Source organism: Apteryx mantelli, chromosome 18, assembly GCF_036417845.1.
Source record: "Apteryx mantelli isolate bAptMan1 chromosome 18, bAptMan1.hap1, whole genome shotgun sequence".
NCBI lineage: Eukaryota > Metazoa > Chordata > Aves > Apterygiformes > Apterygidae > Apteryx > Apteryx mantelli.
In genome coordinates, this window is record NC_089995.1 from 1,644,957 (window position 1) to 1,667,869 (window position 22,913).

Genomic DNA, 22,913 nt, shown 5'->3' on the forward strand with positions numbered 1-22,913 from the left:
GGTAAGAGCATAAACCTCGTAAGAATAATGTTTTCTACTTAGTTTCCTGACTAACAAGTCTTACTCATTAATTTTCAGCAAAAGCACCCAGTTGTGATCCTGGTTCACAGGTGGGCCTCAGAAGTATGCGCTTAGGCTCTGAAAGACTTTTTATAGGTGTGCCCTTTGGACTAATTTCCCTAAAGCCTGAAAAAGACTGAAAGCCACCTGTCTGGAAGATGTGACAATAAACTGAGCTTTTCCAAATGATGTTTACCCTATGGGCAAATAAACCAGAAGTGGAGACTTGATCTTATTCTATACATACTAATTTTTAGTGTGGGAAACACCCATATATTGGAAAGGTACATTCACCCTCCCAATTTCTTGACAAGGTTTAATTACCCACTTCTGATCACTAGCCAGGAATACGTGCAACTCCTGGCAATCTAAGTTAGCAATTAGAGCAATACCAGTACAAGGACTGTAACTAGATTTGTGGAGCCTCACTCAGAGCATTTATTTACAAATAAAACCAAAATCTTTCTACATGGGAGGCTCCTGAAGCACAGCTGCTTAGGCTTGGTGGGATCTATCTGAGCACTACCCGGGCTGCTCTCCCGCAGCCTCAGGCATCCCACCTTGGGCAACTGGTCCCCAAACTCCAGGCCCAAAGACAAAATGGGGAATTAAGGGGGGGGGGGGCTGCTCCCTTCAGCCAAGGCCGTGTCTTTATGCGAAGATGTAAGTGCAGGCAGCAGGACACAGCCAACCCTTTCCACAACCAGTCTCCTGCCCCGCACGGGGACAAATCCCCTGGCCCCTCCGGGGGGTTCCTGCACAGCAATCATGCCCGCTACCTCCAAATAAAATGACTTTGTGGCGCTGGCACACTGCATGCCCGCTCCGATGGACACGCAGAGGGGAAGCGGGCAGGCTGGCCACCTTCCCTCCCGAGGCCGCCGGCACGGTGCCCCAGGTGCCCGGGCAGCGGGAGAGGGGTGCCACTGTCCTTGGCACAACAGAGGCTGCTCTGCCCTGGGCGCAGTCATTACTACCCTTGCCACGGCTAACGACGGCAAAACTGACTTGAAAGAGGGCGGCTCCGGGGAAGGTGCCCAAGGGACCCCCGCACGAGGCCCGGCCACCCCGGGCTGCCCACACCGCCCTGGGAGAGGCCACAGGCCCAAAGCCTTTGCGCTCCCACTAGATTTGCCTCACTGCTCGCGCCGTAGCTCTCAAGTGGTGTCGGGAAGTGGCAGGTAGGTGTGCCGCGGAGGTTTCTGGGAAGTATAGTCTTCCCGGACAGGCTGGCGCGTTGGCGCCCCATTCTCCAGCGCCGCTCGGGAACTACAGCCGGTGGCCCGGCCGGTGTCACCCCGCTAAGATGGCGGCTCCCTTGGTGCTGGTGATCCTGGTGGCCGTGACGGTGCGGGCCGTGCTGTACCGCTCCAGCCTGGCCGCCTTCATCTCCGAGCGGGTCGAAGTAGCCTCGCCTTTGAACGCCTGGAAGCGGGGTGAGGCCCCGCGACCGGAGCCCCGCCGAGTCCGCGCAGAGGCTCCACTGCCTGGCGGAAGCCCGCGGCCCGGGTTGGGGGGGCGGGCCGGGGCGGCGGGAGGCGGCGGCGGCGGCTCGGGCCCCCGGGTGCCCGGCGCCCGCGGGGTGCAGCTGCAGGCTGGCAGGGCTCTGGGGCCGCCGCGGGGCCCCAGTGCGGCCGCCGCGGGGCCAGGGCTGCGACACGGCGCCGCGGAGGGGGGGCCTGGTGCGCGGCGTCCTGCCCCGGCGCTGCAGCCGCAGGCCACTGACTGACGGAGGACAAGGCTCTGGCAGGAAGAGCTTAAGACTTAGTACAAGACTATGGGCGTTTTTTCACTGTGTGCAGTTGGCTTGGTTGCAGTTATGCAAACGGGTTGTATTTCAGATATAAATACAATGGGAGAATAGCAAAATCTAGCACTGAACAGGTTGTCTTTGCAGCCTCGATTGGATACTTTTCATTATGCTGTAACTGCACGGGCACTGCGTCAGGCAGTGAACAGGACTAGATGGTTCCCAGTTCATGCGTAGCTATTCTCTGCTTCATTTTATTTTCCTTGTTCAATTTATGGCCACCCACATTGTTTCCTACGTATGATCCAAATTCTGTTCTGCAGGCTGAACTTCAGTTTAATCAAGGCTTTTCTGTAACATTCTATGGCATCTGAGCCCCTTACAAGCCTTAATTTGTTTTAAAGATGTTCTTTTGAAAAGATGATATACTGATATTATTCACGTAATATTATCTGCAGTCTTCAGGTGAAGAAAAGCAGCACAGAATAATAAAAGTCAAAAGCATGAGTATATTTGAAGCCATAAGGTCTCTGCTTCACACTGGATAGCATTTCTTAGTTTCAAAATAGAGCTCTCCAAAATGTCCTTGCAACAATGAATGCTTTCTAAATCTTATCTTATAGCACCAAGTTAGGTATCTAAGACAATAAGGAGCACAAGCAGGATCAGCTTGAAGAGTCTGGATTGAACATCTACCATCATATGGAAACTCTGTGGCAGAGACAGAATCTACCTCTCTAGCATATCACTGAACTGAGAACCTCTTGTTACTGCCTGTAATCTCCTGCTTCATTTTTCTCTGACTTCTGGAACGTATGGACTCGTACCCCATACTTTCTTTCACTGTATGCTCTGCTTAATCACCAGAGAACCTTCGTGCTCAGCAAGGTGGAGATCTTGTGGAAAAATGTGTGCAAGCATTGCAGTACAAGCTTTAATCACGTGACTGCAAAGGGTCAAAATTAAGGCTGCACAACGTCAGCCAGTTTCAACAACAGATGAAGCTTTCAGCATTGCCTGATAATGTATATTAATTTCTGCTCTTTGATTGCTCTTTGATATCAGGTTTGCGGCATTTGGGGCCCTTCTACATAATAATTATACAAAATAGTTCAAATTACAGAGTTTCTTTTTAAAATGCACAGATGCATTTTAAAAGGGAATGTCATGATCGTCCTTTGAGAGTGAAATATTTCTCCAGTGTGCATACTATGTATCATATAACAGATGACTTAAAAATCAGTAAATATCCTACATGTGATTTTATAACTATAGCTATAACATTTTTAGTTGCCTGAAGCAAATAAATCGTAACTCAGAATTCAGTCACTGAAGAAATTTGCATGGTAGAAGTAAGAAAGAAAACACTCAATTTTAGTTGCTTGTTGTGCAATTTTGTGTCATTCATTCAGATGGTGATTCGATGTGAGACGCTTACCAGTGTAGGTATTTAAAAAACTATATTTTTACTATCATGAGATTTTTCTCTTCCCACATTGCAGAATTCTAATGCAGGCATTTTGTGTGTTTCAGTGGTTGAAGGACTAGCTCTGCTGGATTTAGGGGTCTCTCCATATTCTGGAGCTATTTTCCATGAGGTTGGTAAGCATATTTCATTTTAAACATGATATTTCTGTGGAACATTTCTTATTCTTACTGCTCGTGGACTGGTGAAGGTTGGGGACCTCTCTTATCCCAAAGACCTCAGAGAACTTGGATTCATATAGTTGCCTATGTGATAGTTCCATGCAGTGACTAGCACAACTACGAACTGCGGTTTATCACATAATAGCTAGTTGCTGTGCAAATGATAGACATTATGATTTGTGACTGTTACTGCACATGAGAAGTCTGGAACTGGGGAAATCTGTGAGAATGAGAATGCTCTGTTCACATCCAAATGTTTCCAAGGCAGGAACAGGGAGAGAAAGTGTCACTGGCATTTTGAATACAATTTTACTGGATAGCAGCATCTTGAGTTTCCCAAATATACTGCACTGTTACATGACCATGGGTGGATTAACATGTGTTTTGCCAGGCCAGCAGAAAGCCATGCTGGTGTGAGAAATGGTGGATAGCGCTCTCCAGTCTGCTACTGTGTTTGCAGAAATATTAATATTAGCACAAGCATGCAGTACAATAATTCCTCATCTTGGAAAGCCCCTCATTCCTCCAAACACATAAACACCTGTGGGGTTTTGTGCACTTGAATAGTCTTACTGATATCAAAGTACACTTATACTAAGTATCATGTATGTGTGTCAGATACTCTGTACAGCTCTGAAAACTTTTTATTTTCAGTACATTCCTCTTGTTTAAACATAACTCCCTCCCAATCTGTGAAGTATTTTTCAATGCTTATTTGTAGCGTCATATTATTTTTAAAGTATTTTAAAAGAAATACATTTTCTCACAGTAAAGACTGAATTTACACCATGTAAGTATAATATCTCTTCTGTCAAAGGAGTAATACCTAAACCTGCTCTTCCTCCTGCGCTAAAAGGGAAGAGCTGTGGGAATCTGAGCATAATAGGATTGTAGTCCCACTGCTTTATGTTGTTAACGTGCTGTCTTCCTTTTTGGTTTATAAAAGACTCATCTAAACAACAGGCTAAACAGTGAAACTAGCTGTGTAGGAAATACTTTCAAAACTACAATGCAAATAAACTAAAAGAATTTTTCTTTAGGAAAAAGATTTTTCCAAAGCTGTTGTTTTAATGCTTTCTGTTGTAACTCTACCTCTATGCTAGTGGAATTGAAAATTTTGAATAGAATATAATTTTCAAATTTGATGGTATCTTTTAAAGAATGTATTGAGAACTTTTTAAGGAAGAAAATTGGTCAGTGTGGTCTGATGAATTACGTTATTGTAAAGTAACATTGTGGAAGAGTCTAAGGAAAATTACTTTTTCCAGTCTCTCGCAGTCTTGCTACATTTTTCCCTTCAAATTATCAGTTGTTTCATCTGAAGGCAGATGGGCAATATTTGACATGTGTTTCCCTTCTGCTTTCTCTTAGACCCCGCTGATAATATACCTCTTTCACTTCTTGATTGAATATGCTGAGCTGGTATTCATGGTAAGTGCCCCTGAAAAGTTCCTCTTGAAAGGCCCCATTCTGTGAAATGCTGAATATGACTTTCCTTTCACTCCTGCAAGAATCAGGGACCTTCAGTCTCCGTGTTGTTCAGATTCCTCCTGAACTCGTGGTTTGTTTAGAGAGGCAGCTGTGCCTATACAAACCCAAGTTGAAGTTTCTCCCTTGCTCTACAAATTATTTCTTTTTTTGTCAGTTTGTGGCTGGAGAAGTATGCTCTATAGAGGGACAGGAAGTTGATACTTGGTTTCAAACTTCAAAGCTTACCTCTTACAAGTACAGCAGGTTTTGTGTCCCACAAAAAACAAGCAATCTGTAAACAGTCAAAATAACATCTGTTTCCCCCCAGATTACTGTTCTATGTCCTTGCACTGCATTATTTCTCACTAAAATCCACTGCCAAACTCCAGGGATGCAGTGAGAGCATGAGTGGGCCAGAGCTCCAAATGTGTTTTGTTGTAAACTATTCTGTGAGTTCTGCATAATTCAGAAGGACAAAAATCATGTAGCCAATTGTGCCAGCCACCTAGTGGAGCTTCTCTCCTCAGATACTTTCTCAGTAGGTCACATGTAGATCTACCAGCCATCTGTGTTGTGCTTATGCTAATTGTTCAGATGACTGTACTGCTGCCTGGTAAGTTTAAGACCACTCAAGGCACTGTCATGCTGGATTATTGGACACGTGGGATTTTGCCAGCTGGGCACTGCCTCATTGTTGCCTCTGCTCTGATTAGACCAGTGATTCTTTCTGTTATCCTTGCATACTTCTTTCCATTAACAATTGCTTTCCCTTAATTCCCCATTCTCTTGTCATGTAAATATTAATATCTTTAGTATAGCACGTGGCTTCAGGGCTCAGTGGTGATGTGTGAATCCCATTATACAAATCAGCAATCTAGTTAGTGGTTTTAAAGCTTTTTTTGTGTTCTCATGAGCTGAAGTCAACAAGATTGCAACAGTGCCCAATATCTTTTTCTCCATTTGTTTGTTTTACTTAATGTCAGTCTTTCTCTGCCTTCCTTTCTTAGATAACTGATGTGCTAACTGCTATTGCCCTTTACTTGGCCATCCAGGACTTCAACAAAGTTGTGGTAAGCTGACTTACCAGTGCTGCTCCTCCTCCTTCTCCCAAGAGGTATAAATATCTTGTGCCAAAGAAAACACGTGCCAGGGAATCCGGTATCAAGTAATCCTTGTTGCTTAGCAGTAGCAAGTAAATCTGATCATCTCTGGATGGTCAGCAAATATGGAGACTGAATACAGTAAGCCAGCTAGGATCCTTTTCAGTTCTGTTGTGGCGCTATTATGATGTGAAGCAAATTAGCGTCCACAGCTAGTACACTGCACTTGAATGATGACCTCAGAGGTATAGATCCTTTAATCTGAAGGGAGTTTAAAGAATTTAACCAATTCTTGAGTACAACAGTCAATGAAATGCACAGTTCTAGGGTCACAACACACGAGGAGAAGTGAGATTTTGGAACATGTATTGATTCTTGTGGAAGTTTGAAGTATGCAGAATTTAATTACTAGATTATGGACTTAGCAAGACTTGGGCTTCAAGTTGAAGGAAAAAGTCATGATAGAACTGCAGGCTTGTAAAAATCCTGTCTGTGAGTTATTTTTCTTGTTGAGCAGAATTTTCAGCATCTCTCTCCTTTGTCTCACCGTGTCATAGTTCAGTAAATTTATAATTCAGATTTCTCCTTTGTCTCTATAGAGAGCATCATAGAATAAGATTGGTGAAGGAGATGTATTTTGCATCTGTAAAGGAGGTTTGACATAGAAGTATACATCTTCAAAATAACAAAGGCCACTTAGCTGTGACTTGGTTTCTGTGGGGCTTGTATGTTGAACAATGAATTTATAAGGTCAACTTTTCATTGGAGAGCCAAACACACTTTAGGAAGATAGAGAGTATTAAACTCTGATGTGGTGAAATCACTGTCAACTGTTTCAAGAGGTAGACACAGACAATTAAGGAAGTTCAAAGAAATGGAGATTATCTGCTTTCTCTTGTCTTCAACTTCAATTGTTAAGTATTTGGGAAAGGAGAGGTTTTGTTTCTTCTGTTTGTACAACACCTCACATAGTAGAGTTTTAGCTCAAACGTGGGACTCATAGAAGGTTCTAAAATAAGGGAGGTCGTAATTAATAAGAAACAGGGACTTCTCTCATCTGACAGTCTTTGGTCATTCTCCCTTGTTCAGTTTAAAAAGCAAAAACTTCTAATAGAACTGGATAAATATGCACCAGACGTGGCTGAACTCATCCGGACGCCCATGGAAATGCACTACATCCCCCTCAAGGTAGCACTATTGTAAGTATTGCTTCTTGTAGGCTGCGGCAGCTGATTCCTCATCTCCCCTTGGCTTTTATTTGTTTGATTTGGGGTTTCAGCATTTGTTGAAGTTTTTTTTTTTCATAAAGTGTGAATTTCCTATTGCACGTAACATCTCCTCAGCCCTGCATACTCAGTTTGAAAGTGAAAAGCAGATGTTCTTCCAATGGTATGTTGCCAAAAAGTAAATTTGCTCAGGCCCTCTAAGAAAGGCTCAACAGCATAAGGTCATTAGTTTGGTAGCAAGAATGTTGTGTCTCTGTAGATCTCATTCCTATTTATTTTGCTTGTATGCTCATGTCATCAAAACTAATTTTATACCTCCCAAGTGTTTCAGGTGTCTTTTCAGTCCAGAAACCTTTTTCTTTTGGTGGGGGGGGGGGGGGAGAGTTTGGAGTAATCAGACAAAATTTTTGCTGAATATCAAAATTTGAAAATCACAGAATTTTTTCTAATAGTTCAAAGATATTTTCAAGTTGTCAGCTTTAATAATGTCATGTCTTGGAGTTCCTCTTGTCTATTTCGCATTTTTTTTAATTTCAGAAGGCTTCAGTTAAAATAGATAATGTACAAGTAAGGTACTTAAAATTAAAGATTTATTTTTTTCATTGGGGTTTGACCTGAAACAAATATTATATGAAATTATTCTGGCTCAGAAAAGAGTTTTTCATTAGATAGGTTATTATTTTTTCTTATTGCCATATGAATTTTGTAAAATGGTAAATTCCCCAGGGTGAGAAAGATGGATCTTTGTCTCTTTCATGTCTGTTTAAATTGCAGACGGTTTCATATTTTTATTAACAATGGTACACAGTATCAAAGGAAAGATGGCATTAGGCTGTTTCTGTCTGGAAACACAGGAAAGAAGCCAGACTATGACCCAGAGAAGTAGGAAAAATGTTTGTGTAAAGGAGATAATTAGGAAATCACCAGCCCGCTCTTCTTAGTCTGATGGTTGATTTAGTTATACCAAGATTGATCGATCCATTATCTTGCTTATCGATAATCCCTCACAGCATTTTTTGCACTTTTACCTAGTTAAATGAGATCATCATTATTCTCATTTCCAAAAGAAGCCAGCATCCTTACTGATTAAAGTATGGTTGTATACTGGAAAGTAAGTTTTTTCTGTGTTTGCTGTGCTGAATTTGCATATAAAAAGTTGGCATATTTTAAACTGCCACCTTGGGAGCTGAGAGTCAGTTGTTTACTCCTGTATGTAGGAATAACTCTTGTGCTCAGATCATGCTGTGATGAATCTAAGGAATTGTACTACCATAGTAGGAGCGCACAGGTGGAATTGGGTTGCTAATGTACCAGAAAGAATTGGTTCTGTCTTTCTGTCTTATTTTTGTTACTTCTTCAGGGCCAGCAGATGTGAGAAGCAAAAAGAACTTACTTTGGACCCAACATTTGTAGGTCTGACTGAATATATGCACATAGCTTCTGAGAAGCAAGGAATACTTTGATAGTCATTTTATAGGACAGAACAGGACGTTTAGATATCTTCCCAACCATCTCCATTTCTGCAGTGTGCTCCTTATGGCCTTTGTGTCCTAGGCTACAATCCAAAGATCTGAGTTTTGCTTCAGACAAAAGCACCAGTTCAGCTGAGTTAATTTGATGATGAGAGGAACCCATAAGATATATAAATGAAATGGCAAATTGCATCTTATTTGACTTTGAACTTCTCTTTATTTAATGTTATCTCCTTTGAATGGAATGAATATAACTTGAGTTTTTGCTCTTTTTCAGCTATCTCTTAAATCCTTATACTGTGATGTCTTGTGTGGCAAAGTCCACCTGCACTATCAACAATACTGTCATTGCATTCTTCATTTTAGCTACAATAAAAGGTAATACATTGAGGAAAAAATTATTCTTCATGCCCTTCTGTAAAGATTTTAAAAGTAATGGAAATTAAATCAATGTAGATCTTTACAAATGTGATTACTACAAAGATCTCAGTGGGACACATCAGAAACTGGACTGGAGCAATATCTAAGTTCTGCTTGAAATCACAAGAGCCCAAGAGACTTTACCATCAAGGCAAAACTCTCTCATCCCAGTGTGCCTAGGAGTTTCATCTCTTAAGCACTGACTTCTTTTCCTGGGTCACTTTCTGTTTACAAAGAAACCTGTGTCTGTGCATTGTAGTCTAGGAGGACATAATGTTCTGCTGCTTTTTCTTTTCTACATGAGGAAATCCTTAAAGTAAAGTTGCCTGCAACTATTATTTGGCTTTCACTCAGATTTGTAACCTTGGTTTGAAATAAGCTAACGGAGCTTTGGGGAATAAGAAACAATAAACAAAGACCTATACCAGCCTAGCTGAATAGTTTATGACAGAATGACTCTTTTGTTCCTTTTGTACATGAAACCAGGTTTCTGTCTCTTCTATGAACCCCCACTGCTAAAATGTTTGAGCACAATTCGTTCTAGTCACATACTTTTTAGGAAGGCCTCTGCTGGATAAGAGGAAAGGTCAGTCCAATATGTTATCTAGTCTCTAGAAGTGCCCGGAACCAGACCTTGCAAAGAAAGCTGGTATAGTTGTTTTTTTATTAGTATTTCCAAAAGACAATTTTTCTGCAGTTATTGACTAATTGAGGCAGGAGGGGTTTTAATTTAAAAGCATTTGCAAAAGTAAATGAGCAGGGTCCATTTGGCTAAACTGATTTTTAGCTGTTCACTGACACCATAAGACAAACAGTTTTGTCATAGGCAAAACAGTATTTGCTGGCCTGTGGGTTCTCTGCCTGATTTGGTGTTGGCAGCCTCTAGTGTTGAAAGTGGGCAAAGACAGAATATCAGATTATGACAGTGATTTCTGGGTACCACTTCTTTAGCACTATGCAGAATTTAATGCTCCGTAAAATAGAGCATAGGAAGGCTACTGTCTGGGAGACTTTAATTGTAGTTGGAGAAGACTGATCACAAGGTATACTTTCTCTTTTAAAAGATGGAAGCAGAGAAGCTTAGCAAGTATTTGATGTCAGTGACTGGATATGGCTGATAATTAGCCCCGTGTACTGAGTCAGGATTCTTGCTAAGCCGTATTTTTACTAATAACTTTGATCAAGTGACATAAAACAAAAAGTTCTTACCTGCACTGGGTGCTTCTGTTTTTTGATCTATAACCTGAGACCTTTTGGACTTGATCTTTTGGTGGGAGGCAGCTCCACAGCTGTAGATAAGGTGGTTGGGCAATGTGAGTACTCAGCAGTTAGCTCAACCTGAGATGCGTCGCATAAGGCCTCCTCAAACAAAGGCATTCGTATTTAAGACCACTTGGAAAAACTGGGCCAATCCTTTCTATACCTCAGTTTTCATATCTCTAAATAGGGCTAATGCTACTTCTCTCCTTCAGCTGCACACTTTCACTTGTGATGCTCACAGAGCTTTGCTGAGTGCCCAGACACATTCTGGTGACAGTGGCATCTGACATGCCCAGCTGTAACAGCTGTTTCATGAAGAAATTACTTAAGTGAATGTGTGAACTTTACTTTTCTCTTTATGTTTACTTTTCTCTTTACTTTTCTCTTTGCAGGTAGTGCCTTCCTCAGTGCAGTATTCCTGGCCTTAGCAACCTACCAGTCACTATACCCTCTCACATTGTTTGCTCCAGCTCTCCTTTACCTTCTACAGGTAGATGATTTCTAACTGTATCTCCATTGTCTGGTCATAACTGTGCAGGGGCAGTTTCTTTCAGCTAATGAGAGAGGGGGATCAGAGCAAGTACTGAGTTTCAGAAAAAGTACCTCTCTCCTCAAGTCATGGAAAGTTTAAAGCCTTAATGGGAATGCTTGCACATAGTTGGTTGCTCTTATGCCTCTCTCCCTCCCCATTAACAGCATTGTTGTTGAATTCCATCAGGGCTGACCTTGATCATTCATGGGTGCCCATTACCTTGGCAGACAGACACTGCTCCAGGCAAAATTAGCCCATCAGTAGGCTAGTAGGCGCATCTGCAGAAAAGTGTATGTTTAGAGCTGAGGTCACTCTTTGCTGTTGAGCAGAAGACAGCACGTGTGAAGAACATTGCAGTCCTGGGCTGTGAAATAGGGGGAATTAGGTAAGGGTGGCCAAGCAGAAGGAAAATGGAATTGTCTGATTCATCTAATTGGTTTGCCTGCATGCTTCCCCTTGGTCTCTCTCTTAGCTTGTGTGCTGATACTGTAAACAGTGACTTACTTGAGAGTCCAAATCATAATGCACCTAATGAAAACTGATCATTTGCTGTTTTCATCCTGATGTGGGAGCAAGGGGAGGCCATGATCATTAGCAGAGGTCTCTTATCCCATTTTTGGGGATCATTTTTGTCATTTTGGCCATTCTGAAGCCCTGCCTGTCTTTCTTAGTTGCTTCTGTCCTGTCTTCCTCATGATTTTTTATAGCTGATCTTAACTACAGATTCCTTACAGTCTATTCTCAAATCCCTCAGTTTCAGAAGAAAATGAAGAGTCAGTTCTAGTCCCTTCTCCTCCCCTTATTATTTGACATAAATGTCTCTTTCATTTTCCAGATATTTTATTATTCTTACTCTTTGCAAGACAAGATCTTCTGCAGAATCAGTGTTGCTTTTTCAGTTTGCTAATTTTTGGGAACATTAATTTACTGTATGTGGGTCCCAGTTGTTTTCTTAGAACTTTTATTTAAGCTGTATATCTCCATGGCACTAGAAAGATACAAGCATTGAGTTTGAAAGCAGTGATAAGTGCTTTGGTATAGGAATGCCTAATTTGCAACTGATTTTAAAGAGGAGTGCTTTAGTTTGTGCTCTTTTTATCCAAATTTGTAAATGAATTTCCTGCATTCTTTGTACAGAGTTAAAGGGCTTTTCTTCAGCAGTCTCTAATCTGTCCTGCCAACAATCCTTGGTAAATTTGATTAGTGTCCCACCAAGTGGTGTTAAATGTGCTATGGCTGAGGTACCTGACCATGGTTTACACAGAGTCCTTGCCAGCTAGAGCTGCCTCTCCGTACATTTCCTGCTGGTATAAACACTAGTACTAAATGGAAAGGCTACATCACTGAATTGGAGCTGCAGAATTCTGAGCAATTTCCAAAGGCATTTGACCCCATGTATATACTTGTCATTATGTACGCAGTCAGAGAATTTTAGACCTCTTGGTGTGACATACCCATATGTCATATTATGTGACAAGGGCATTTTGCTGACCTGTCAGGAGATGTGGCAGGGGCGGGACTGCAGCAGTCATCTTTTTCTGGGGATGCAACCTTTCAGAGTAGCTCCTTTGTGCTTAGGAAGCTACTGGATATCCTCTTTCCTTGATGTCAGCAGTGCCAGTCCATGTAGTAAGTACCCAGCATCACAAGGTGGTGGGTCATGGGCAGGCCTCTCGGACATCTCTGCAGCATGGGTTAATGGGATGGAAGACAGGCAATAGGATAGTGTTGCAAACACATAAGATAGAAGTGTAGCTGTGAGGAGGTGTGTGTAAATCTCACATTGAATACATGAGACTTGACTAATCTGTTGTGTTGCAAGCAGAAATGACCAGCTTAGCTACTTGATTTTCAAGCACAATTCTGGCAATATGGGTAACAGGTATGACTTAATTGGTCTGAGGGAAGAACCTCAAGCAGGCTGTGCTTGAAAGCTGCTCCTCCCAGTGCAGCAGTGCCAGTATTTGATGCTTTCTTTCATCAGTTTAAAAAGATGTTCTGAACACTCAGGCTTGCTTGTGTCTTTCCAACTGATGAGGGATATCTGCCTGTTTGTGTTTTGTTTTCAGCGTCAGTTCATACCAGTGAAACTGAAAAGTAAAAGCTTCTGGCTCTACACCATGCAGTATGCAGCGCTGTACCTGTGCAGCCTGGTAGTGATCATCTGCCTCTCCTTCTTCCTCCTCAACTCCTGGGATTTTATCCCATCTGTTTACGGGTTTATGTAAGTATAAGAATTCTTACTGTTTTTCAGTCCAAGCCCCTGTGTGTTGTTTCTTGTGCATCACATAAAGGAGCCTTGCTCCCTCTCCAGAGGAATGCGTGATCTCTGATTCTACTGGCAATGCAGGAAAAGAAAAAGAGTGTGTGGAGGAGAGCTGATGTTAGCCAAATTCTGTTATTTAAGTAACAGCAAGTATTAGAGAAAACAGGAGATGTGAGGAATAGGTGAGAGAAGTTGGTGGTTTTCCACTGAGCTGATTGAAAATGGGTTTGATCATTGAGCTGCCGTGGTTGTGAAATTTTCTTCTCTGGAGATTTTAATCAAGTTAGACAAATGTCTGCTCAGGAGTGGTATAGATCCTGCGATGGGCATAAGGAAGGATTAATCCCTCTTTTTCTCCCCAGGTTTTCACCTCTTTGGTTTCTCTTTCACATATTTAAAATTTAGGTCTTCCATTCAATAGCACACAATGATTTGTTAATGTAACAGAAGCAGTGAAAAACAATTTAAACATTTAAAAATGCTACCTTAACTTTTCTTTTTAAATTTCAGCCTTTCGGTTCCAGATCTGACACCCAATATTGGCCTTTTCTGGTACTTCTTTGCAGAGATGTTTGAGCACTTCAGTCTTTTCTTCGTGTGCGTGTTTCAAATCAACGTGTTCTTCTACACCATTCCCTTGGCAGTAAAGCTAAAGTAAGTATGTTACTTTGCTAGTTTTTTGACTTTGTCTGAATTGACAGCTTCTGTATTTTATGCTGTTCAGTCTCTACTCGTGGGAGTGAGAGGAATAAAGCCTTTCGTGAAATGTATTTTTCTTCACTGACATATTTGCTATATGAAACATTGTTTAAACTCTTGAAGTTCACTAAGTCATGATTATCCAGTAGAAGCTTATGAGGCTGGCACCAGATGTCTGGATCTGAGAGCCTGGAAAAGATAGGTTTTATATAGGGCTATCCTTCTCATTTCCCAAAGCTTCAGTCTTTTTCTCTTAAGTAGAGTAAAATATTATGCTTGTGCTGGATTGGAATGGGTAAATACTTTCATATTACTTACAAGCCATGGGCTTGTATCAACAGGAGTGTAGCTAGCAGATGAAGGGAGAAGGTACTCTTTAAACGACATCTAGCATACTACATTCAGTTTTTTGCCTCTCAGGACAAGAAAGATGTTGATAAACTTCAGCAAGTCTAGTGGAGGACCACCAAGATGGTCAGTGGGCTGGAGACCAAGGAGAAGCTGAGGGAACTGGACTTCTTTAGCCTAGAGAAGAAGAGGTTTCAGAGGTATCTGATAGAAGTCTTTCAATATCTAAAAGGAGGTTACTGAGAAGATAGAGCCAGGCCTTTTACTGAAGCACACAGTGGGAGAATGAGAGACAGTGGCCATAAATTGAAAAAGGGAAGATTTTGACTGGATATAAGAAAAAAAAATTTCATCATGAGGACAGCCAGGCACTGGAAGAGGGGCCTATGTCTTGTCCTTGGAGGTTTTCCGGATCTGACTGGACAAAGCCTTGAACAATCTGATATGAACTTAGCGTAGACCCTACTTTGAGAAGATTGTACTAAAGACTTCCTGAGGTCCCCTTTCTCACTGGGCTGTGGCTGAGGAACCTCCTGCTGCTGTACCCTTATACACTCTTGAAAGTCCTTTTTTGCCATCTTAATAACCTGTGCTAATATTTGGGGCTGGAAAGATTGTTTTCCTGCAAAGTGCCGTTAAACCGTGATCAGGTTTCTGAGGAGGCAGCAGACAGATGCTCACTCCTGCCTCTGCTGAAACCATGCCCTGCTCTCTGTCTGTGTGTTTGGAAGGCTAAGAGTAGCCTGTAGTCACAGGTTGTGACTGTCACTTATGTGACATCACTTATGTGCCCTGTGAATGCAGCGTAAGAAAATGCCTCCATATCTCTAGGCATTAAGATGCCTGAAGTGCTGTAGGGCTCTTGGAAGCCTGCATTTCCCAACAGGCTTTTGCAGTGGAGATATTTTTCAGGATATTTTCCTTCATCTTGTTTCCCTTTCTGTCAGTGTCCCAAAAAGCTGCAGTGGGATCATTTTTATTGACAGCTGAGAAGAAATTAAATGGCTCCTATGTTTGAAGAGTATTCTCTCTTTAGGACGAAGTCAGTCCAGTTTCATCCTTACTTTTAATCATAATATAAACAACACTAGTGACAGGGAAACAATCCATCTCTCCTATGCTTGAAGAACAAAGTTTGTTTCATGCCAGTATTTAAAAGTTGACTCTAAAGGTTTGTCTGCCCAGAACATTATGTTCAACATCACCCTCCATTTTCATTTCTCTGTAGTACTGCAAAGCTTATTCACTCATTCTAAAAACAAAGCTGCACTTTAGACCCTACAGTAGCAATTCCAGGCATCACCACCTCGTCTCTTTGTAAGGAGCATGTCTAACTGATGTTGCTTGCATCCTTAGTCCCCCCACTGCTCATGTAACAGGCAGAAAACTGCATGGGCTATGTGCCTCTGACCCTGGGAAGAATATCTGGACCATCAAGCCTCTGACAGTGACACACCTTATCATTTTGGTGTTGAGAAAGTATTTGAGGAACTTGATTCGTCACTTGCCATGGTGTTATGACTCATCTGGAGTTGTTGCACATCTTCTGCATTTTTCATAGCACCTGTGATTAAGAGGAAATAACAAATTCTTGCCCTGATCCATATGGATCTGTAAGTTGTACTCTGCTATGCAACAGGTATGTAACAGGCATCAAAAGAGGGAGCAGATTAGGCTGTACAGGTGCCTGCTCCCTGCCAGCATAAGCCAGTGGTTTCAGAAAGCCAGAACTCGTGGCTGGAACTAGCTCTTTATTGCCATAGCAAAGTGATAACTCAGGGACATTCCTAGTGGACTGTTGACAACAAATTTACCCTTCTTTCTGATAAAAACATCCACTAATTGCCTGGATTCACAATGGGCTTATCCTGGTGACTTGGACTCGGTACCACCATCATGACATACCAGAGGGATAACTGTGGACTTCCCCAGATAACATTCAGAAGGGACGTGCTGATTGCTTTTTTGTGAATAAAACAGAGGTGGGAAGGAGCAACCAAGATGAGCAACTGTGTAAATATATGTAGAATTCAGACACAAAGTTTCTGTGTGAGGGCAGTGAACCGATGTACCTTCTCTTGTACTGCTTCTCTGCAAAGCAGCTCGGCCTGTCCCACCCTGCACTCAAAGGCTTGCTTGGGGAGAGCACAGGGGTGTGAGAGCCTCTTAAAGCCTGTCCCACAGTATGTTTGTGCCCTTGCTGATCTTAATTACCAGTTTCCAGAGACCCTACTGCATCCTCTTATCCTTTGTGTCTTTTCCCTTCTAGGGAACACCCTGTGTTCTTCATGTTTATCCAGATTGCAATCATTTCTATCTTCAAGTCCTATCCCACTGTGGGAGACATTGCATTGTACATGGCCTTCCTTCCAGTCTGGAGCCACCTTTACAGATGTAAGTTCTTTGTGTTTCATTGTTCCTTATCTGGAATGGGAAGGGGGTCTGTCCAATAATTGTCACCACTAAACCAAACGAGGCCCATGTCTGCAGGCTCTTGTGGCCTCTTTGGGCAGTCTGGAAGCAAGCTTGATTTCTAGTGATGCAATCTCTGAAGTATTTTTAGGACTGGGGCTGAAAGACATCACAGAGGGAATTCTCACTTTTACATTACCTTCCCTTTCTTTCCAAATCGTTCTGAAGATTAACTTTTCTGTAAGAACCATTGACAGTTTTGCACAAAGGATGTGGCTTATGTAAAGTACATCAGTCCTTTGAATTCAGCCATGGAAGGTTTCGCTCCCATTTAAGGCTGTGTAATTTGAGTGCTGCTCCTGCTATCAATGGGTCTCCCAGCCTTGGGAGCTCTCCTGCACCCTTGCAGTGGTTCTTTGCACCTGCTTTTTTGCTCAGAGTGAAAGTAACTGGATTACTGCAAGCCATGGTCCAGTTTTTCTTACATGCTTCATAATGAGCCTCTTTAGTTCTTTAAATCACCAAAGCGCTCCCTGCTGATTTTCAAGCTCTGACTCTAGGACTTGCTACACAGGGGAGATTTTGCAAGCCTGACAGTATAATGCTCCTGAAGAGCTGCATTTTTCCTGGCGTTGCCTGCTGAAGTCACCGCAAAGCAGCTGCTTTGACCAATCCTGCCAGGCTGCCCTCAGCTTTAACTACAGTCTTCTCTCACCCAGGTCAAGTGTGTTTATGGACAGCTAGCCTGTCTTGTATCAGGAGACATAATCAGGAGTCAGGAGCCCAGAGTAGTTTGGGTATATTTGGCTTTATTTAAATGCTGGTTCTCTGCAGCATCAGTGGTGGGGAGTAAATGGAGCATTGTTTGACTTTGAGCCCATCTGCTCCGCTAATTTCACACTAACGATAGCTAGGGCCAAAGCAGCTGTGACAGAATAGGGTAGAAAGCCCCAGGCTAGCCCTGAGCATGTTGCAGCCATACCAGCTGACATCTGAGAAATCCTGATTCAGCTTAGGTGAGCTGCATGTACCAAGCGCACAAAGCAAGGGAATATGACTAGTGAGAGGGTCAGTCTTCTGTCACACACTCAAATCCCACAGTGACCTGAATTCTATTGACCAAAGAGTTTAAAAAGCTAGAACATGAACAGGTTTGGATGTGACAACATCCATAAAATGTTAGATAGCTCCCTTCAGTTGCAGAATGATCAGCAGTCCTTCAGCAAACTTCAGGGACATTGGCTGAGCTGTAGCCAAGCATGGCAACATGAGTGCTGGGATGAACTATAATAGTGCTGTCAGAGGTCAGGTGTAAATAGTTCACAGAAAACAAAATCCCTTTTGGCCTAGTAGTTCCTAGCTCTTCTAGACAGAGCTGTTCTTGTTTCTTGTCTGACATATACTCATGCAGACTAATGGATTCTGGCCACCCTCGCACCTCCCAAAGGCACGTGTTTGTCAATGCATTTGGCCTATGTGAGTTTCCTCCTTTATGGTTCTTTCATTTTCTTAGCACCTTCTGAGAAAGTATCTCTTCTTCCTATGGCCCACAGGTTCATTTTGTTCTCTAGGTAGTCATCTTGGCAAGGCTAGGGAATGGCATGCTCTGCTCTCTGAATCATAGTGCTAGTGGAAAGGCCCTTCTGAGAACTGCTATTTACTGAAGTGGACACAAACTTGGAGTGATAATGTCTTCCCCTGTGCTTCAAAAGTCCCTGTGGAGGGAGGACCTTTCAATGCCTCTGTAGCATAGCTGCCCAAAGTAGCCATCTTTGATCTTCAGCCTGAGTCTCAGCCTTTCATATTTATCCTACATTTTGGAAGGAAGTACCTTGCCTTCAGGTACTTGAGAGACAGGGCCAGGGCTTTGTGGTCTTTAGAAAGGGAAATGAGGGTGTCTTTAACAGACACTCTGCCTTAGCTGCTCTCTTGACGCTAAAAAGCCAGAGTACTCAGCAGAAGAATATCTGTTTGGAAGCAGGACCTAGAAGGAAGGAGCTACAAATGAGAGATTCATGCTCAAGTAAAGGCAGAAGTGTTTATTTTAAGGGAAAATTATAGTGGATTTCTTACTAAATCTAGCAAAAGAATTATTAAAACAAAATGTGAAAGATGATTGTTGGAGACAAGTGTTGGCAAATGCCTCTCTGCTGCATTTATCCTAAACACCATTGCGTGAGCACGGCTGATCACTTAATGCATCTTTGTAACAGCTTGCTTTTCTTTTGCAGTCCTCCGGAACATCTTCATCCTGTCTTGTGTGCTCATTGTCTGCTCCCTCCTGTTCCCCGTTCTGTGGCATCTCTGGATTTACGCAGGAAGTGCCAACTCCAATTTTTATTATGCCATCACGTTGACTTTCAACATAGGGCAGGTTAGTAGAGCGAAGCAAACGAGGCAGCGCTTTGGGGAGTGCAATGGAATGGGGGTCCTGTCAGCAACAACAAATTCCGCAGTATGTGTCTGGCTTTTTGCATCCTGTGTAATCCTGCGTAGCAGCTTCCTCACTCTGTTGGATCCGGCTGAAATCTGCCTTGTCCTCACCTTCTGGCCCACTGATGAGAAACAGAAGTCATGTAGTATTTGTACTATTGCTTAACAATCCAGCTAGGTTGTGCTGCAAGTTATGTAGCCTGCTGCTTGATAGCAGAGGAAAAGTGTCTCAGTATGGCAGGACTAACAGCCGATGTGAATGGAGAAGTTCAGCTCAGAGGGGAAATGGAAAAGACCATGGGGCAGTGCAGTGGGGTCAAACAACAGGCAAGCAAGAGCTGTTCATAAATTGGGACATAGTACCAATTTTTTCTGAAGCAAAGCATTACAACTCACTGAAATGTAGGACTGAGGGAATGCACAGGGTTCCTGTCATGCCAGGACTCTCCCTGCTTCTCTCAAGACTGTGCTCTTTTAGATAAGTGACTCTTACTGGCATCAGGGAAAACAGAGCTTAGCACCCCTGGAGGATGAGGTCCAATGTACACAGTTGCTACAACCTTTTCTAAGGCCCTCCTGTCCTCTGTGCTAGTTCTACGAGCTGTAGGTCTTACCTAAATCCTGGGACATTTTCACATGTGTGAGAGCTGAATATTCATTTCATGTTAAAGCTGCCATAATTTTGAATGCTCCTCAGCCATTTAAGTTTGTCTGTTTCTCCTAAAACTAGAGGCACAGTTCTGCTGGGGGCTGAAAATCACCTGCTTATGCATCCCCCACCCCTTGATAAATGGGAGCAAACACCTGTTCTGTAAAAGCAAAAAGAGACTCAGTGCAAGGAGTGGGAGGAGATGGAGTACAGAGATACTACTCAGAGGGTCTTATAGGAAACTGGGAGTGGTTCGTTAGCTCTCTAACTAGGTGTGTTGCTATGGAATGGAAGGAACAGTAAAGCTGCAGTTACAGATGCCTGTTGCTGATATTCTAAGAGGGTTTTATTTCCTATTTGAGAAAGTCGTAGCAGATCCCGCAAGGTTTTGTGCTCTGTGTGAATGCAGATAGAGCAAAAATCTCCTCTCTGGTTTTCTTGTGAGAGGGAGCTAGCACTCATGCCTGCCAGCCCCCATTCTTTCTTTTCCTGTTAAAAGACATCTGCAGATAAGTTCAATTAAAAAAAAAAAAATCAAAGGAATTGATATAGTGTGTCCGTAGTCAGCCATGGTGTTAAGCAAAACAAGCACACAAAATAAGTGCTGCTGGTTTCTTTCTTCCCTGGGCACCTCTGCCCTTCTCTACCTATTCTCCTCCCCTCATTCTGCACTTACCTGAGCACTCTGGCGCCCTATTTCTCTCTCCCTCAGACTCCACTTAGTCCTCCATAGCCTCCCTTCCTGCCACTGCAGCTTCTCAACAGCAGCTCTATTTGACAGTAATATAAGCAGGCTCTGTCTGATAGCTTGGCCTTCTCCCTCCCTCCATCCCCTTAGCACTGCAGCATACTTCAGGTAAGGCACTCCCAGGAGTGACTTTCCCAAGTAACTGGGTGAATGCTTTTTTCCAAACTGATGCACTAAGTGGCACATAGACTTTATGGCAGAAACTGCTAACTTGGTCTGGTACTGGAAAAGTTTTCTACTACAGTTATGTGTTGCTGTTTCCTGATGGAGGAAGTCAGTGTTCATGGGAAAGGTTCACACTGCTAGAGGCTAAATGACAAAAGGCATTACTGAGACAGCAGGTCACTGCCTGAGCTTACAGACACCCTGTCTGCTTCTGCAAAGGCAGCTTGCCCAAGGTGACCGCTGTAGAGAAAATGTCATTTGTAAACACTACTCCAGCACAACTGACCCTGAGATCTCACCCATGACAGTGCTTTTAGGCTAGGGAGAAGCCAGCACCATGACACCTCAGTACAACAGAAGTGTGGCTTGAGGAGGGGAGTGACCTAGTGATTAATGTCGGACTTCCATGTTCTGTGCAGTTCTAGGGCAAGGTAGTTCAGCTGTGATTTCACATTACAAAGTGGCTGGAGGCAATTCCAGCCTGAGGTACGTCCACCTCCCTAGCCAAACAGGACGGTGCCAACATCGATTTGTGTAGAAGCATGTTCTGAGCCGGATCGGAGAAAAAAAAAGGTATTTTTGGGGGGTAGCCATCACTGTTCCCCATTTAAAGGAGTCAGAGTGCAAGCTTAAACACACGGTTGTCCACCCCACAGAGAGGGCGCTACAGCACAGGGGCAGGAAGGAGATGGGAAAGCAGTGGGGATAGAAGGAGTGCTTTAATCTGATATCGCTCTTGGATATTGTGCTGTGAAGCCACAGCTTTGATCTTTCTGCTCTTCCCTTCACCTCTTAGCCTAGTACTTCTGTTAAACTGCTAAAAACCTCTGTTTGCTAAGGCAGACCTATGAGGCTGTGGTGTTTCTTCTTCTGCCTGCAAGTCTCTTACCCTTTTTGAGCATAAATTGCAACTGAAAAACAGTAACAACTGAAAAGTGCTCAACAGCATTGCCCAGTGCTCAATAGCAGTCATCAGCATTTGGGCTGGATTGCATTACAGCACTTGCATGGAAGAAGGTCATGCATGAGGCCTAGAGATGATCTGTAAAGCTGTGGCACAGCTGGACCTGCCAGTGTCATACAGTTTGGCCAGTTTATGGACCTAGTGTCTCCTCACCTGAGATGTCTATGGGAACACACTGGCAGCAAACCAGATCAGTTTAAATCTCCCTTGGTTTTGTACTGCAAGACAAAGGTCAAGGAATGTACACATAGTTACAGAGTCTCCTCTCACAAAGCATGATGAACAGCATAAGAATTTCTTAAATCTTTTCCATGTCTGTCACAAACACATGTCCCCTTTTATCCTTTGTTCGGAAGCATTACTGATGTGTCTGAACATTTCACTTCTGCAGATCCTGCTCATCTCGGATTATTTCTATGCCTTCCTCCGACGGGAGTACTACCTCACTCACGGACTCTATTTGACAAGGCAAGATGGGACAGAGGCCATGCTTGTTTTGAAGTAAGGATCGTGTTCACCATTCTTGGGAAATGGACTACTCTAAGGAACATGCAAAGCTTGGGGTATATGGGGTGGGTGGGGAAGGTTCCCTGGATGAGGTTGGACTTCAAGGATGATAGCTACTGAAAGAAAGAGCTGAGGAAGTTCTGGGAATACCCTCCTGAGCTGCAACAGTGAACTCAGTGCAGAGACTGTAAGAGCTGCAAGTAGGAGCCACAATGCCTCCATTGGAGCATCTCCCTTCTTCCCTCAGCCATGCTTTTTACTGCGACCTCAGCCATCAACTCTGGGCAGTCCAGCAGGAACTGGAAGAAGTGCCTGGGCTAAAAACAGGGCTGAATCTCTGGCCCAGAAAGAGCTGAGAACATAACCTGTTTACTCTATTGTCATTGCTTCTTGGAGATGTTTGTTTCTCCTGGAAATTCCCCCTTCACTGCTTTGACCAGTAGTGTTCCTGCTTGGCACGTGGCAATCTCTGGGCATTAGTGCCTAAGCCCTGGCTGCAGTCAACTCAGATGCTCTTTCTCGGTTCTCATCCTGTTGCTGGATCTGGAAAAAAAAACATCTGCTCAGGCACAGTGAGAGCTTGTGAAACAAATGGGTGACCTGTTGGAAGGAGGACGGCTTAGGCTGCTGCCACAGATAATAGATAATAGTTCATGGTAAAGTCACCATCTTGGAGCTGAAACCACTAGTGAGAGCTGGCAGTGGGGTAAAAGCAGGAGCAGAACAGGTACTGGGTAGCTGGTGTGTCCCATTGAAGCAACACAGACACTTTCATGTTAGGAGCT

General features: G+C 43.2%; 1 protein-coding gene across 5 annotated transcripts; it reads left to right on the forward strand.

The window, feature by feature from the left end:
• Positions 1-1,357: 1,357 nt before the first annotated feature.
• Positions 1,358-22,179, forward strand: PIGU (phosphatidylinositol glycan anchor biosynthesis class U). Of its 5 annotated transcripts, XM_067307710.1 has the most exons (13): positions 1,417-1,496; positions 3,223-3,252; positions 3,344-3,408; positions 4,829-4,888; positions 5,935-5,997; positions 7,117-7,226; positions 9,003-9,103; positions 10,798-10,895; positions 13,007-13,161; positions 13,714-13,857; positions 16,520-16,644; positions 18,894-19,036; positions 22,013-22,179. In XM_067307710.1, exons 4-13 carry the CDS (start codon positions 4,886-4,888, stop codon positions 22,124-22,126), a joined length of 1,056 nt encoding a protein of 351 aa, XP_067163811.1. In that variant the 5' UTR covers positions 1,417-1,496; positions 3,223-3,252; positions 3,344-3,408; positions 4,829-4,885; the 3' UTR covers positions 22,127-22,179. The 5 variants fall into 5 exon arrangements, with proteins under 5 accessions (XP_067163808.1, XP_067163809.1, XP_067163811.1 ...); XM_067307707.1 differs by lacking the exon at positions 3,223-3,252 and having other exon boundaries at positions 1,358-1,496; XM_067307708.1 differs by lacking the exon at positions 3,223-3,252 and having other exon boundaries at positions 1,358-1,496; positions 16,551-16,644; positions 22,013-22,094.
• The last annotated feature ends 734 nt before the right edge of the window (positions 22,180-22,913 follow it).

Excerpts from the sequence above, each read along its gene's own strand:
- PIGU (XM_067307707.1), top strand. The coding sequence starts at position 1,367 with ATGGCGGCTCCCTTGGTGCTGGTGATCCTGGTGGCCGTGACGGTGCGG. Across the intron at positions 3,409-4,828 it reads CTGGAGCTATTTTCCATGAG|ACCCCGCTGATAATATACCT; the intron begins GTTGGTAAGCAT and ends GCTTTCTCTTAG. Across the intron at positions 10,896-13,006 it reads CTCTCCTTTACCTTCTACAG|CGTCAGTTCATACCAGTGAA; the intron begins GTAGATGATTTC and ends TTTTGTTTTCAG.